This window comes from Sinocyclocheilus rhinocerous, unplaced genomic scaffold (assembly GCF_001515625.1).
Source record: "Sinocyclocheilus rhinocerous isolate Xijiao unplaced genomic scaffold, SAMN03320098_v1.1 scaffold1039, whole genome shotgun sequence".
In the NCBI taxonomy this organism is placed as follows: Eukaryota; Metazoa; Chordata; class Actinopteri; order Cypriniformes; family Cyprinidae; genus Sinocyclocheilus; species Sinocyclocheilus rhinocerous.
The window spans coordinates 122,380-140,494 of NW_015634011.1; the positions used below are offsets into that span (position 1 = coordinate 122,380).

An 18,115-nucleotide genomic window follows, 5' to 3' on the forward strand; every position below is an offset into this window, starting at 1 on the left:
CGGAGATATGGCCGTTCAAAGTTTCAATGGTTTTCCATAGACTTAAGCTTTAAAGCGTTTCATCCAGGTCGCCAGTAGCAAACAATGGAGCGCGCTCTGCTGGACAAACTAAGTAATTACACCATTTCAAGCATTTTATCTGCGTTATATGTTCTGTAAAAAAACGTTCATATCGGCGGCATATTCGCCGATACCGATATATCGGCGACAGGCTCATATCGGCAGATAATATCGGCAAAATGATATATCGGTCGGGCTCTAGTGTTTAGTGCGATCACTAAGACCAGCTTAATAGAAAAGTACTGTAGTTATACATGGAGTCTGTGTTTAGGGGTGGATTATTCCATATCAATGAAGTGTTTGCAAAACGTTTGGCCCTCATATAAACATTTAAATGGTTTCTGTTGTCAGGTGGGTTTGAGCAGTATGGTGGAGCCAGAGGAGCGGCCCTCGGTGGCAGGCCAGAGGCTGGGGGCCCCCGAGAGCATGGGCATCAGCACGCTGGAGCCCGGCCAGCGGCCTCCCACCATGACCCCCGGCAGACAGGTCTCCATCCGGGTCCAGATGTTGGATGACACTCAGGAAGTCTTTGAGGTCTCGGTAAGGCACTGTTTGCTTTCTAATGTTTATTTAATTTAATTTTATTGCATTGAATAGCTTTTCATTTCATTGCATTTTGATGCATTGAATTGCATTGCATTGCATTTTATTAGATTGCATTGTATTTTGTTTTATTGGATTTGATTACAATTTATTTTTATTTTTATTGCGTTGCATTTTGTTTTATTGCTTTGCATTTGATTTTTTAAAATTTACATTAGCAGTGGACACTGAGGTCATGTAACAACAGTGTTGCATACTATTGTTTGAATTTGCTTATTGCATAATGCATACTAATTCATATTATTTTTTGCAAAAACAGTAGGCTAATTTTCCATTTTGATCACAGCTCAGGTTTAATTGTGTGGAAAAACCCTGCATTTCATAAGTGTTTTGATCTCGCTGTGTACCTCAGCAGGCCAGCAAGTACATACTAAAGCGCCTGCTGCTTTCCACCTCAAGTTTAGTCTCTTTTGTGTTCACTTGCCCTCCTGTTTCGTCACTTAAGCTCTCTGGGGAATGCTAATGATGTTGAAAAGCTCGGTCTTGTTCACTAATGAGAAAATGCTCTCATTGATCGCCACCAAGGGAGCCATAAGCTCCTCGGGCATGTTGGGTAAGTGAAAAAGAAAAAGAAATTCCTCCAAATCCCTGCCTGTTTGCATCTACCAGCCGCTCAGCAGGTAAATATAACCCGAGCTGAAGGAAAAGCAGCGGACAAATGGACGGCGGCTCCTTCTGTTACCTGACTCTTTGTTTCTTTGGTTTGTGAAATGTATACAGGCGGTTGGAGGCACACCCTGCTCTCCATGATGCCCTGAGGGCTGTTTGTTGACAGTCAGACTCCTGACGGTGTTTTAATATCAAGATAAGGCCTATAAAAGTGCTGAGCTCCTGTTCTGTGGGCGTTGGTATTGAGAAATGCCTCGAGGTGGGCCAGTAAACACTGTCAGTCTCGCTTAAATTGATTTTTGGTTTCCTGAGGCGATCCACAATCAGTCTCTATCCAGACGTGACACATGAGTTGTGGAGAAACGGATCACCCATAGTTTCATTTCGTTTGTTTTCAGTGTGCAGGGCTTTTACAGTTTTTTGGTTTTGTTTGGTTTACTTGGCTTAATGCTTTTAGCTGGTTATTCAAATCAGCCGATTGCTTAATTCATTTTTAAGGATTGCAGATTGTAGCCTGTAATTCAGTCAGCATTTTATTATATTATGTTTAGGAACTGAATTAGTGATAGACTAAGGCTGGGTTTACACTTGGCATTAACATGCGATCACCGTGATCTGATCAAGCAGATCGGATCATCAGTCAATCAGGACACGGCGCGTTTACACTTGGCAACATCAGCTGACTTCTCGATCTGGATAACTGATCGGATCTGTATTTCCCGCGCAATATTTAAATAAGTCTGCGGTGCAAAGTCGACCTGAAGTGGTGGGTTTTCTTTTGAAAACTATTTTTAGTCGCGGGGCATTTTACAAATCAAAATAAATGTATGAGTCTCACTAGCGCTCTGTTCTTCCGACAGATCGGGAGAGAGGGGGCTGCGTTTTGCGTGATGTCGACAAGGGAATACGGTTTACATTACACTGAGATCCGATCACAATGCGTCCTCGACTACCTCTGGACCAAGGAAACCCTGATCGGATAACATTCCGATCAGAAGCGCGTTTACACTTGTCTTTTCAATGTGCATGTGGACAACATCCGGATACAGGTCGCATGTTAATGCCAAGTGTAAATGCAGCCTAATATAATGGTCATTTTAAAATCTGCATCAGTCAGTAAACCTCTTGATAACCTACAAAATCTAGCAACAGTTTTATGAATACATAAAGATGTGTTTTCTGATTTCCAATAATTTGTGATTTTGTGAAAATATTGTATAATTTTTTATTTCAGTTTTTCACACTTTCCATCTTTAATAATGCTCAATTTTGGCGTGCAAGTTGTTAACGTGCATGAATTGTACCTCAAATCATATGACTTGTTAAGTTAAGCTGCAGTGTTATTTAAGTTTTTTTTTTATTTATGTTTTTAATTTTATTTGAGATACTATTGCAGTTTTCACTAATATATTTGAATTATAATTTTTTTTAAATTTCCCGTTTCACTTTAATTTTAGTTAAAATAATGTTTTATTATTTTGTCAAAATATGTCTATGAATTTTATATTTTTTATTATTTAGAGTTATTTTTTTAGAGTTATTAGTTAGTTATTTAGAGTTATTTTAGTTGATCAAGTTTAAATAAATATGAGAAATGTTGACTTGGCATCTGAAATGCAATACGTTTTTTTCTTGTATTTGATTTTATTTTGGTTAACATTATTTTATTTATTTATTTTATTTCAAGTAATTAATTTTTCATGTTTTTAGTTTTAGTAAACTATAATAACGCTATTTTTCTAAGCAACTATGATAAACTATAATAATTATAATAAAATAATTTGTATTGCAGTTTTAGTTTATTACTTCAAGTTAAAGTAATAGAAAATGAGAAATGATTTCTTGAGAACTAGCTGAAATATTTAATTTAATTTTTAAATATTTAAAAAATTATATATTTTTTTATATTTTATTTTTAATTAGTTAACAGTAATAACTCTTTTTGGTAGTCATACATAAATTTAAAAAGTCAAGTAAAATTTGATTTATGTAATAGTATTAATAAAATCAATTTGTTTTAAATGCACAATAAACTGGTTTATGTGTTTATAATCAATAAATCCAGTTTGTTTCAATCTCATTTTTTAACTAATTGAATCTTGCTTGCTTCACAGCTAGTTAAATTTTAACAATGTTAATACTTTTTTTTATATATAACATACTGTTTTTCTAAGTGAATGGAATTGCATTTTTCATGTGGTGTGTAAAAAAATCACATGCACATGAAGGTGGGACCCAAGCCATTTCTAGAGACCTAGGATGGGCTAACACCCTAGCAATCATCCAGAACACCTTAGCAACCACATAGTAACATGCTAAAGACCTCCCTGATCCTCTAAGACATCAATAATGCCCTAGCAACTGCATAGCAACCACTCACAGCATCTTTTCTTCATAAAATGCAGAATTATAGTTCAATGAAATGTGAATAATATGTGAATATTCCTGCCGTTCCGCTCGATAGATACATTGATGTCTACACCATCAGCCGTTGAAAAGCCTATCCAAGTGGTTTGTATTCATAGCCGGTCCGAGGGAAGAATGCGGCTCTTTTCTTCTTTTTCCCAGAAGTCTCCTGGACCAGCTGCTTTCCTACGGAGCCATTGAAAAGCCAATGCGCTCTCCTCCAGATCTCTAAAGTGAATCTGACAGCACCACCTGCTGCAGCGCAGATCCTCTTTGGGCAAGAATTCATAATAAAGTGGATAAAAATTGGATAAAAGACTTTATCTGTCTTCCAAAGGCCAGAGGTATAGAATCATAAATATGTATCGTAAGCTTGTGGCTTTGTGGAATCGGTGACGGAGGGTTTCGTGTTTCACGAACATTGAGGTTGTTTTTTAAGGAAAATCAATTAAAGTATTAATTCAACATGAAAACAGTGATCACAACTACAGGTCGACTGGATATTTTAAAATGGATACTTTTTCAAATGGATACTGAATGAAAACAAACATAACCCTCTAAATAAAATAGTGATGACCTTTGTTACAAAAAAAAATATAATAATAATAATAAAACAAATAAATAACAGTGCAGACCCATGAAAATTACTGAACGGAATGGATTTTTGCCTATAACTTGATTGTTCTAGCAATCGGTTATTCCAGCAATATTTGGCCCTAAATTTAAGATTTATGTATTTAACAGACTAATAATCTTAATATAATGCATATTTGTTAGCAGTTTTATTAGTGTAATTTACATATTATTGTTTTTATTTTTATGTTTTACATTTTGAAGTTTTAGTAATTTTGTTGTGTTTTTGTTATTTTATATATCATTTAAATGTTTATAGTTTTTGTCATTTTATAATCAAATTTTACATATTTTTATTGCAGTTTTTGTTTATTTTAGTACTTCAAGTTAAAGTAATAGAAAATGAGAAATGATTTCTTGAGAACTAGCTGAAATAACATGAGTTTATTTTTTTATATTTTCTTTTTCTTTTTAATTTAGTTAACAATAATAACTCTTTTTGTTAGTCATACATAAATGAAAGGAGTCAAGTAAAATTAGATTTATGTATTAATAAAATCAATTTGTTTTAAATGCACAATAAACTGGTTTATGTACACTGAACAAAATTATAAATGCAACACTTTTGTTTTTGCCCCCATTTTTCATGATCTGAACTCAAAGATCTAAGATTTTTTCTATGTACACGAAAGGCCCTGACTGCAGTTCGTCGTCGTAACCGACTTGAGTGGGCAAATGTTCACATTCGATGGCGTCTGGCACTTTGGAGAGGTGTTCTCTTCACGGATGAATCCCGGTTTTCACTGTACAGGGCAGATGGCAGACAGCGTGTATGGCGTCGTGTGGGTGAGCGGTTTGCTGATGTCAACGTTGTGGTTCGAGTGGCCCATGGTGGCGCAATAAATCCAGTTTGTTTCAGTCTCATTTTTTAACTAATTGAATCTTGCTTGCTTCACAGCTAGCAATATTTTAACAATGTTCATACTTTTTTAAATTGATTAAATTTAATTTTCACAATTTATGTTGCACGATTTATGATTTGCTTACATTCATTTTGAAAATATGATTATTTAAAATCAAATGCAAAAATGCAAATATTTAAACTATGCCATGATTAATTTTTTGAGTGTAAATGACTCTGACTCTTAATTAACATTAATTATACTGTGGGTGATGCCATTTTGATGAAAATATACAAAAGCAAGCATTTGTTTTTATCTAGAATAACATGCACTTATGAATCAATTACAAGACCAACATTTTGATTTCATGCTGACTGTGTACATTTGCTATTTCTGTTGTTGTGTTTCTTTGGGGAGCAATAGTGGTTTTGTTATTGAATTATTGAATGTGTTATTGAGGTGAAGCGCTTCTCTTATCAGTCTAATGACGTACAACATGCAGTTTAAACTCCTGCAATCATTTAGATAAGATGGCTTGATGGTTTTGATGTTTGATCTGTGTTGTGAGGATGTTGTTGGCTAAACTGCTTTAGTCTCAGTGACAGGAGCATGCTGGGATTGCAAAGGGTGATTTCCTGTGGGGACCCAGAGCTTCTGCTGTCTGGTTTTATACTTATCTTGAGTAGATATGCTAGTGCTAACTGGTTTGGATCAATCTTTGTGATCTATATAACCTCTAAGTCCATTTGAGATTTTTCTTTTACATGAGCATTTTTATCAGACTCCTAAATAACATTGGACATTTTTTAAAGGGGGCATAACACACACAGTTTCACCCAATCTCATGTTAATTTTGAGTACCTATAGAGTAGTACTGCATCCTTCATATCTCCAAAAAGTCTTTAGTTTTATCATATTTATAAAAGAAAGATACAGCTTTACTATTCTCTCCGGAAAAAGCCGAGCTCCTGGAGGCGCGCCATGAGCGGAGCTAAAGAGTGGCGAGCACTTGAGCTCCGACTGCCAACAAAACAGACATTTGATGCCGTTTCACTTACCATCTGCAGTTCTGAATCATGATCTTTTATAGCTGGGACCGCTCCATCTTTCAGTATCAAATGATGTGCACATCCAGCGTCGAACTGGGTTCCACCCTCGTTTACGTCATGAAGAGCCACGATTGAAAAAAACTCTCAGAAACTTGTACGAACCCGGAAGTAAGATTTTTGCCACAGAAATAATCAGTCATACGTCCAAATTGTTTTTTGAAACTCTGTCCATGCTTAGCATGAGAATCCAACTCTTTAACACTGTAAACAACTCTGAATGCATGAAACCGCATTGTACCCCTCCTTTAAAATAAGGCATTCAATAACTTAACAGTTTCTTTGCCATTAACGTGAAATCACTGAACCTAAACATAGGAGCCTGAAAAAAAATGCTCATTTAAAACCAAAAAATCTTGTGTTGAAGACACACACACACGTTTGTTTTTGTGAATTGTGGGGACATTCCATAGGCGTAATGGTTTTTATACTGTGCAAACTGTATGTGCTATTGCCCTACTACACCAACCCTACACCTAACCCTACCCCTTACCATAAGTCACCTTCTCCTTGTAATACATGTCATACCCATGTCATTTTACAAATTTGTGTCCTCATATGTAACAAAAACGCGCACACACACACACATACACAAATTCTCTCATCTGTACTGAAGACACAACTGTGGTTATTCTTTAAATAAAAAAATAATTCTTTGAATAAGAAATAAACCTTGACAAAAGAGCCAAACCGAAGTGAAGCTTCAGAGCTTCTGAAAGGACGTTCGCTCTCAAAATTCAAATTGAAAGGCAGTGAAGTAAAACATCAGCTATGCTTGGTGGAGGTAAATAATGTTGGCGCTACAACATGTTCTGATAGCGCGACAGTCTGGATATGCAAATAGCCAAGAACTAATTTGGGACACACAATGTGAGGCCATGTCCGTTTTGTGTGGCGGCTGCATTTCCTCTAAGGGCTGCGGCTCATCTTGTTGGTTCCTCACAATCTGTAAGAACAGAGGGTCAGTCTGCACTGGGAATCTTCACGCAAAACTGCTGCTTATATAGGAGCAGCAAACAGAAATCCTCCTTTACTTTGTTGGAAAACTGCTTGGAATGTTAGATTGTTATCCACAGCATGGGAGAACCTCTCTCTTTTTTTGTTCCAAAATAAAAAGAATGAAGTGTGTGTACACACACACACACACACACACACACATACAATTTATATAGAATTTATATCCTATATTTTCATGATAATTAAGCACATTACAAATGAATTTCCATTACTGTAATACAGTAACAAAACTATCTTCCTATTGTGCAAGATTTATTTTTCATTAAAATCATAAAATTAGAAGCATAAATCACATTCACTATACCAAATACTGACAAAATCAATATTTACAATAAAACTTTACATACTTAATAATAGCTTCTTTTTTTTTTAGGTAATTTGGGTATAATAATAATAATAATAATGTTTTATGCATTACAGTAATGAGAATTTGGGGATAAAAAAAGTGCTTAATCCTCAATAAAATAAAGTCACAATGCATAAACATATAATGCTATTATTATTATTAATGCTACATATAATTATTATTATTTATTATATTTTTTTTATCATGAATAATTTGGGGTTAAATGATGTGCACATGTTCGTGAGATTCTTCCATAATGTTCCATGCATTTAAAAATATCTGATGCCAATGTGTCTTAAAATGTTGTTTAAAAATATAGACCGCCATACTTCTTTTTTTTTTTTTCATTTCTAAATGACAGTCTTGCAAAGAGAAGGAAACCACAGACTCCAAGAGTCCAGTAACATCCCCAAACATCACGACACACCCTCCATTATACGAATACTTGGCATTTTCTCTCTTTTTCAACAAACCAGAGTGTATACATACCCAATGAAACTACACATAACCCATGTGCAACTGTAGCAACTAATGAACACTAACCAAAACAGAGCAGGTTAACTTTAAACCAACTCAAAACTAGCTGTCCAAGCAGACTGAATGTTTATGTGTCTGAATCAACTTGCAGTTTCGTTGCACATCCTCATTAAGCCAATTTAGACAATAAGCAGCTGCCGTACTGTGGGCTTGTAATTGCTGACAAACACAAAAATAGAGAATTAAATGAGAGCTGTTCCACAACCGGATGGCTTAAAATATTCTAAATGCAGAATTATATAAATAATTATCTATGAAAATAGCCTGGGTAAATTCAAATGATGGCATGCACGATCAAGACCCTTTTTTGCGCTTTAATCTCTGCTGTTTTGGCATTTTATCCCTTGTTCAATGATGCTGAATAAAAACCACTATATTTATTTTAAAAAGTCTTACAAAATCCTATAAAATTTTAAAGGATTGTGAAAGAGATTCATAAAAATATAATATAATGTTGTATGAGCGAAACTTCTTTGATCTGTATGTGAACTTGGAAACAGGAATTTGCGCCAAGACTATTGGGATTTCCTTATTGAGATGAGATCCCATCAGACAGGATATCCTGAATGCTGGAGCAGGGCACTATGATGATGACAAAAGCTTGGCATATATATATATATACACACACACACACACACACACATATATATATGCATACCGCTGAATAAAAGTATATAGCTCTGACTTAAAAAAAAAAAGAAAAGAAATTAATACTTCAACAAGAATTAAATTGTTCAAAAGCGACAGTAAAGACATTTATAATGTTACATAAAGATTTCTATTTCACATAAATGCTGTTCTTTTGAACTTTATATTAATCAAACCAGTTTCCTCCGTTTCTATGCAAATATTAAGTAGCACAAATGTTTTCGACATTAATAATAACAAATGTTTCTTGAGCAGCAAATCAGCATATTAGAATGATTTCTGAAGGATCATGTGACACTGAAGCCTGGAGTAATGATGCTGAAAATTCGAATCACAGGAATAAATTACATTAAAAAAAAAAATACAACAATAGAGCTATTTAAAATTGCAATAAAATTTCACAATATGACTGTTTTTACTGTATTTTTTAATCAAATAGATGCAGCATTGGTGAGCAGAAGAAACTTTGTAGCAAAAAAAAACAAAAAAAACATCGTAGCAAACCCTAAACTTGTGAACAATACTGTGATTCTGATTCAGTTACTATGCAACAAAAGTCTGACTTTAGCTAGAAAACGATCAAATGCAATGCATATGGGAATGATTCTCTGTTTCTATGGTATCATATATATATTTTTTGTGTGTACTGACACTCAAAGCCTGTGTGATTCAGTGCAGCCAGTAAATGTTCCTGTCCAGCAGGATGTGACCGTCATTGTGACCGTGTAACATCAGATGTAGTTTGCCCGTGTGAATTATTCAGACGTGAGATGCTGCTACTACAGTGGTTTTCTGTGTCAGTGGACTCCTCGTCAACATCACCGCTACCACACACACACAGATGATCGGGTAGCACTGCTGACAGATGCCATTACTACAGAAGCAATCCGTTTTTCACCACTGAGGGAGTTTCCAAAAGGAGAGCTAGAAGTCTGGAAAGCATCACCTAGTATTTGCACAATAAATGAACTTTTAACATTTGACGGGACATTTTAGTAATCTATTGTAAGTGAGCAAACACTAAATTCTGAATTTTTTTTAGATATGCACAGATCGAACAGAAATTGTGGAGGCTTATGTGTGTTAATACAATAATGAATAAACTAAGAATTAAACAAAATTATGTAAGAGAATTAAGCAGGAGATAGGTCATGTAATGAAATAGATTAACCACGCACAGCTAATTAAGAAAGTAATTTTTTGGCCAATTTGAGATCTGCATTGAGCAATAATGGTGCTGGATTATGGTATCAATTCAAAAATGTATAAATTCATCCTTGATGAATAAAAGAAAAAAGCTAACTTATCTCTTCACTTTAAAATCAACAACAAACAAACTATTTTACCATATTTCCAAGTGAAACAGGATATTGGCCTGAGAAAATTGGCGAAATGGGATTTATTTAAAAAAATTTTATCCATTGAAATAAATTTTTATTCCATGTTGGTTTTGTTGAAAAAACATTAAAGAAAATTTGAAATGAATTAAATACTTTAGCACAGGGGTCTCCAACCTTTTTTACACCACGGACCAGTTACGTTTGGAAAATATTCTCGCAGACCGGCTGGACAGGGGGGGGGCTTTTTTCGGATAAGCAAGAAAAAAATATTTAAAGGGGTCCTATTATGCTCTTTTACAAAGTCTTGATTTTGTTTTGGGGGTGTACTAGAACATGCTCTCATGCTTGGTGGTTCGAAAAACGCATTATTTTTCACATAATTTACATTATTAATAAAAAGTAAAAAAGCATAATAGGACCCCTTTAAAGCACAGAGAATGACAATGCCGTGAAGGGTTTTTGACATAAGCTAATATTATGTGTATGTATACGCAACTCTGTATTTCCGCGCTGTCTGAAACACGTCTCTATGCTTGTGCGCGCTTTGATTGTGTGCGAGAACAGCGCGTGAGTAACAAATTGAGCTCTCTTTCGTTTCTTCTTGTGGTTTAAAATTGCTTGTACGTGTAAATTGGCAAATTAATCTGCGAATCACGTGCGTTCCGAACGGTAGGGTCTCGGTAGGGTTTAACTCCTAATATGTGACAGATCAGAGCAATCTGTCATTTATTTATTTAACATGAAATTGTCAAATTTCTACTCCATATCAATCGCATACAATGAAAATGCAGAATAATTAGAACAATCACTAACATAAATAAATAACAGAGTGTCATATCTATAAACATTTTTCCCAGAACGTTCTTGCGACCCGGTAGCAATTCTTCCATGGCCCGGTAGTGGGTCGCGACCCGGTGGTTGGGGACCTCTGCTTTAGCATAAAAATGTGCATTGTAGTTTTGTATTGCATTGTATGGAGTAAACTACGATTGTGATTTTGTGTTATTGACTAGCCACACTCCAACTCTACCAAAAACAAATAACTAAATATTTTGGTGAATAAACAATTTTCACTCGGAAATTAGTAGTTAAATTCGTAATTACAAAGAAATAGCAAGTAACACATTAAATTAAACATTACATTTTGAACTAGAAAGACTAGAATAGTATTTTCTTCTAAAATGTTCTCCTATAAACTTATTTATGACTTAAAAAAAAAAAAGGTTTACAGTGTATTGTCCAAAACCATGACTGAGCCTGCTTATACTGTACATGGATAAGCAGCGCGTCACGTTCCCGTTTGCCTCTGTGAATGGACTTGAGTGTGAGGAGGACTACTTGCTAGCCATGAATTAGCCTGCTTAGCCCCCCGCTGTGACTCCCTCAGGAGGGAGCAGACCGTGTTTGGCATCCTCTGCGTCGACCCCGCGGGGAAATGGATGAGGGACATGACCAAATGCCGTGTGTGACATGGCCACCACCTCCTCCTAAATCCTCTCCTGAAGATCTCTGGAAATAGCTCCTCAAGCGTAGGGTTTGCTAGTGTCGGTTAAGCCGCTAGCTGTGACAGGACAGATGGATAACCTCTCATCTGTTTGTCACACGTTCATCCTTCATTCCTAACCTTTGCCGGCATTTTGAATGATGTATCTACCAAAACGAGTGCTGTATAGTTGAATCGCTCATTAAAAGTTAGAAACTCGTCATAGAAGTTCAACCTCTTGCTAGGGCTGGACGATATGGCCAAAATTTATATCACGATATATTCCTTAATTTCGATATAATTCCGATATCGATATGAACACTATTAAAAAAAGCCTTGTAAAAACTGCCAAGAACGCCCACAATAGATGTCTGTGCATACAAACTTATGAAAAATGAATTTGCCAAGTCTATGACACCTCATATAAAACCATATAATATTTTAGAAAAGAAAAACAGCACAAATAAATTAATGTTCACCTTTTATTTGTATTTATGCAAAGATGTTTGACAAACAAGATGGTGTGTATCTGCATATATCAACAATTGTATAATTGGTGAGATTGCAAGGGCTCATTCATGAAACGTAGAGAAAATCGTTCATTGAAAATGTTCTTACATAAATTGCTGTTTTTCAGTTTAGTGCGACAATTTACATAGAATAGTTTATAAATGACAACAGCTTTAATTGGTTAACATTAGTTAATGTATGAACTGACAATGAGCAAAGCTTTTATTAATGCAGGTTAATATAAAATTAATAATTATAGTACTGTTCATTGTTAGTTTATTATACACTGGCATTCAAAAGTTTTGCTCAGAAATACAGTAAAAACAGTAATATTTTGAAAAAATATTACAATTTAAAATAGCTGCTTTCTATGTGAATATATTGTAAAATGTAATTTATTGCTGTAACGCAAAGCTGAATTTACTGAATTACTCCAGTCTTCAGGTTTCACATGATCCTTCAGAAATCTAATATGCAGATTTGTTGCTTAAGAAACATTTCTGAATATTATCAATGTTGAAAACAATTGTGCTGCTTCATATTTTTCTGGAAACTGTGCAGTTACGTTTCTTTGTTGAACAGAAAGTTCAAAACAGAGCATTTATTTGAAATGGAAATTTTGTAACATTGTAAATGTCTTTACTTTCACTTTTGATCAGTTTAATATGTCCTTGGTGAATAATAGTATTAGTCTCTTAATATACTACTGAAGGAAACATACTACTGACTATTTAATATATAAACTTTCTTTTGAAATATACAGTCAAACCAAAATGTATGCAGACACCTTCAACATTTCACACTTTATCACAGTTTATTCGCTATAGTTTAGAAAATGGTAATAAAATATGACAATAACTCAAGTGTTAAACTGTGTCACTACAAATTCATCTTGATTATGTCAGATAACACTTAAGCAAAACATGGTCTAGTCAAAGTGTCTGAATAATTTTTGGTCCCAATTTTTTGTATCAGTTTTACTGGTAGTCCAGTGTATGAAGAGTTTTTAGGTATAATATGTCACAGTTTATTTTATTTTGCTATCCTCAGTTACATAAATGAACTATAGTGTCCTGCACCCACTAGTAAAAAAAATATAACAAATTATATCTGGTGTCTGAATAATTTTTGGTTTGACTGTAGAGAAGTTAAAAGTGAAAAAAAAACAAAAAACAACTGAGCCGTGTACTACTCACTACAGTCATTGTTGGACTACTGTTTTGTAAAGATAGCATATGTGTCTTTGGAGCATTCTTCATTGCATATTGTATAATGTCGCATACTAAGTAGTTGTCACATGACCTCATTTCCTCCCAGTTATGATTTCAGAAATATATATGACTGTTTTGCATTTAAATTTTTTTATTTATTTTTTTTGTTGGGTAAAATATTGAGTGAAGAAATAGTAGATATTACTTCTGGTTCATTTGTCACACTGGAAATGGTTTAGTGCATTGCATTGAATAGTGTTTCAGGGTGTTCTGATTGTATACTGCAAAATTTGGCAAATGTAGTATTGTGTTTTTAATGCATACAGAAGATATAGTACAGAAATTTTGGTCTTATTAGCTTGCTGTTTGTCGCGTTTATCCAGAGGAGAGATGAGTAACGAATGGAATGAGTGCTGGTGTGTATTAGCTAACCGCTAAGCCGCATCTGTTTGTTTAAAAACTATGAAATGTTTGCCCTTAAGTAGTTTTAGCCTCTCATGTATCATCGTAATAGCTAGGTAACGCTATTTTGGCACACATTCCCAGCTTAACTGCAATATCTTTCCTTTTCCACTGACAAAAGCTGAGCGATGCCAAACCCTGCAACCTCATTACGCTAAAGCTAGCATAATGCATGCGGCTAATGATGGAAAAGCTGGTTTTTGGGTGGATCTTTGATGAATAATGCAGCAGTGCACTGTCATGAATGCGCTAAGCATCTCTGGAAGCGAAGGGAAGCCCGAGGCCTCAGCTGCCGCCGGCTAATCCTCTCAACATCCCACAATCCCGTCTGCTTCCTGCCCCTCCGATCCGCCGCTATTCCAGCTAACGGGATCACGGCAGAACGGGCCAGTGTTGACACTGGATGGATCGTGCTGTGCTTAAATCGCACTCATGTATTTATGAATCCTCATTGAAGGGTCAGGGTTGTTTTAGTGATTTGAATAGAAGTGCTTGTGTTCTGTTATGAATTGTGTTTTAATTTGTGCATAAAATCAGGATTGCATAGCAACAAATGATTTAACAATTTCCAAATGATGCAGTCTTTCACAGATTGTTACTAGCATAAAACTAAATCCCATCTGCATGAGTTTTTATATCATCGCAAAATGTAAACCATATTTTCGCACAGCTCTTTATATAATGTTTTTATAAATTTTTCAGTTTTAGTTTGTTATTTTAGTACATAAAGTTAAACTAAGTGAAAATGAGAAAAAGCTGAAATAAAATTAGATTAAGCTGTCTGTATACTTTATTTGAAATGTATTTTTATGTTATTTTTTTATGGTTTTAGTTATATAATATATAATATATTATATAATAACCCTGACATAAGACGATAGATACTACAGTATATTAGGGGTGGGACAATATATAGATATGGTGATATATCGTTGTCCTTCTCCATGCGATACGAGAATCGATATCTGGCGCCAAATATCGATATTTTACTACAATACAATACTACAATTTACTACAATATATTACTACAATAAAGCGCTCTGTATAGATTTCCCTGCTCCCAGCATCTAAAAAATGTAGGGCTGCAACTAACGATTATTTTGATAATCGATTAGTTGGTCGATTATTTTTTCGATTAATCAATTAATCGGATTAAACGCAAACAATTTTCTTTTTTTATTTTATTGACAAAACAACAAAGGATAAAAATATTTCCAGCCACTGTATTAGCTCTACTGTACTATATATATATATATATATGTTTATGGAAATGAGAACTAAAAAAACTGCCCCGGAACAGCTATCGGCATGGACCATAGGCACCGATCACGTTATTATTGCAGAGCGCTTATTCAGTCCATGAGTAGCCTAACTTCTCCGCACGGATCGCAGGTGGATTTCCCTAATATGAGTGAGAGAGAGCGCCGCCGGCGCGTCCAGTTTTATGTGAACAAAACTGGATGCTCTCCCTCTCTCTCAGATATTACAAGTGCGCGTTATGCAGTGGGCACCGACCGGCTGAAACATAAATCTGCACCTATGGCATGGACGACGAAACAAAACCTTGTCAGAGCCGTAATGCGGCGCAGACGTGTGCGGTGTGTGCTTGCTGCACGTCTACATTTGAAATAACGAACCTGAGCGTGCAAAAGACGCATTGTGAACGGCTTTTTTCCCCCCTGCATGTCATGTGTGCGGGGCTCCGTTTTAATGATGAGAGGAGAGGAAAGGTTGAGAAAGCACTCCAGGTAAATTTTGAAATGTACCAGGTTTATGTATAGGCTATATGTAAAGTTGTTAAGCAGTTAAATGTGTTGGTTTACACACAATGAGAAGTGTAAGCTTTTAATAAGTCTAAGAATAAAATGATTAATTTCCTTAGCATGTTAAATTTGATTTACAGAACTTGTGCTGTTTTCTAACAGTTTAGACTTGAATAAAGAGAGAAAACTTGCACTTAACCTTTTCACAGGCATTTTGTTTTCATAGTTAGACAGATATCGTGGTGTATCATTATAGAATTGTCTAGCAATATATCGATTATCGCAGAATCGCTGTATCGTGATAGTATCGTACCGTGAGCCATGTATCGTGATTCAGATCGTATCGTGAGGTACCCTGCGATTCCCACCCCTACAGTATATACTTGATTGTTTATATCATTGGAAAATGTGAAGTATATCATTGCTTAGCTATAATATATGTTTTAATAAAGTATTTAGCGTTTTTCAGTTAGGAACTATGATATTTTGGATAATGGTTGCCTTTAGTAAATTATTTTCATTTTGAATTTTATAGATAATGCATTTAATTAGTATAATTGTTTTTATCATTCATATAATTAGCGGAATCAAATGTTTTTTTATGTGCAAACATTAGTTTTAGAGAAGAGCAATGCATGGATTTGAAGCCAGTGTTTATGTGACCTTTTATTAAGAATTTCCTTTTGCATATATTTAATATTAGCTCTCATCACGCAGCTTCACTCAACATTTCATTCTTTTATAGCAAATGCAGTGCAGTTGAAGGACAGTTGATTTGTGATCCTGTGGTGATTCTGACATGCTGGTAATTGGTGTTTTCCTGCAGTAATCATCACAGACTGACCGCAGCGACTCACTCTCGCTCCCACTCCTCTTCACTCCTTTCATCTTTGATTTAGCGCCACAGGAAACATCAACCAAACTATTAAATGCTGCTACCAGACAAGACCAGATCCTCAGGTCCTTTATTTCTGAACATGTGCTCGATAGGAGCTTTATAGGATGTAAAGTCTTCTGGTATCGAATCTCTCGATGCAAAACTGTGGGATGATTTCAGCTGTTTTTTGCATTATCTTTTAAAGGGATAGTTCACCCCAAAATGAAAATATGCTGTTAATTTGGTCACTCAGGCCGTCTAAGATGTAGATAACATTTTTTCTTCAGTAGAACAGAAAATAACATTTTTAGCTGAAACCATGGTTCTTGATTCATAAAATGCAAGTCAATGCAACCCTCTACGCACACCTTGGCAATATAATCGCCATTGGCTAGTAAATTTTTCGTTTACTCGCCAGACTGATATACTATTTTACACACACACACGTTTACTTAGCTATCTAAATGGGGACATTACATAGACTTATATTGTTTTTATATACAGATAGTTATACTCTTTTTAACCTATGAAGCTTTTTAATAGACGTATTATTCTGAGGAAACATGGTAGCTGACTTGGAAATGACATTTAAGTCGGCATGAAATATATATATATATATATGTATATTTAAATTAAATTATTGTTTTAGATATATGCAAAATAAGACTTAATAGTTATCATACTAACCTCAGGAGTATACTAGCTTTTAAATGAGCTCAAAACTAAACTGTTTTCCCAAAAGTTTGTACATTAATGAACTTTTAAATACCTTGTTTTGAAACTGAATATCTATTTTCATTTCTCTTCAATAGCCCTGTTGAAAAAACCAACATATGCTGGTTAGGTATGTTTTGAAGCATGACTGCTGGTTTGAGCTGGTTTAAGCTGGTCATATGCTGGCTGGTCCTGAGCAGGAGCTAGTTGCTTAGGACCAACACATGACCAGCTTAAACCAGCAGCCATGCTTCAAAACATACCTAACCAGCATATGCTGTTTTTTTCAACAGGGGGATGATTTGTTTCCTTGTCTACAGGCTTTGGCATTGTGTTCCTGCAGTGAACCAAATGCTCACTTTCCTTACTGCTGTTACTTTCTTGAGCTCTAGTCACACATCATTGAGTTAAAATGATTATGTAGAGCTTTTCTGTGTCATACATGCAGCGGTGGATTCAGTGCAGCTCATTCCTATGAGTCTGTAAAGGTGCTGTATGACCTGTGGGATCCTGAGCGGCTGTAAGCTCCATCAACAGTGAGTTATAGGGAGTCATCGGGGCCTTATAAATGTCCATAATCACACAGAGGCCTTTAGTGAATGGCCAGTTATTAAACACTATTGAGGTCACAATCCAGTCTTGTGCAAAATTGAATTGTATATATGTTGCAAATGTTTAATGTTGAGCTACTTATAATTTTGTAATATAATTTATATTAATGTTTTTTTTTATATATATTAAACATGTATTTTTTATAAAAAATCATATATTAATATACTTAATATATTATACATAATTAATGTAACTGATATATCAAAAACAACAACAATAATATAATATTAAATAAGATTATATATAATAATTTTATAATATATTTAATATAATATTTGTAAGAAGTTATATTGTTATATATATATATATATATATATATATATATCATAGTATTAT

The 18,115-nt window shown here is 34.8% G+C and overlaps 1 protein-coding gene across 1 annotated transcript in view; it reads left to right on the plus strand.

The window, feature by feature from the left end:
• The window catches only part of LOC107744955 (FERM, RhoGEF and pleckstrin domain-containing protein 1-like), a 123,190-nt gene that overhangs the window by 21,907 nt on the left and 83,168 nt on the right, over positions 1–18,115 (plus strand). Inside the window, exon 2 of the mRNA XM_016558782.1 lies at positions 412–600. Coding sequence (XP_016414268.1) covers positions 427–600 — 174 coding nt within the window. The 5' untranslated portion in view covers positions 412–426. The remainder of the gene's footprint in view (positions 1–411; positions 601–18,115) is intronic.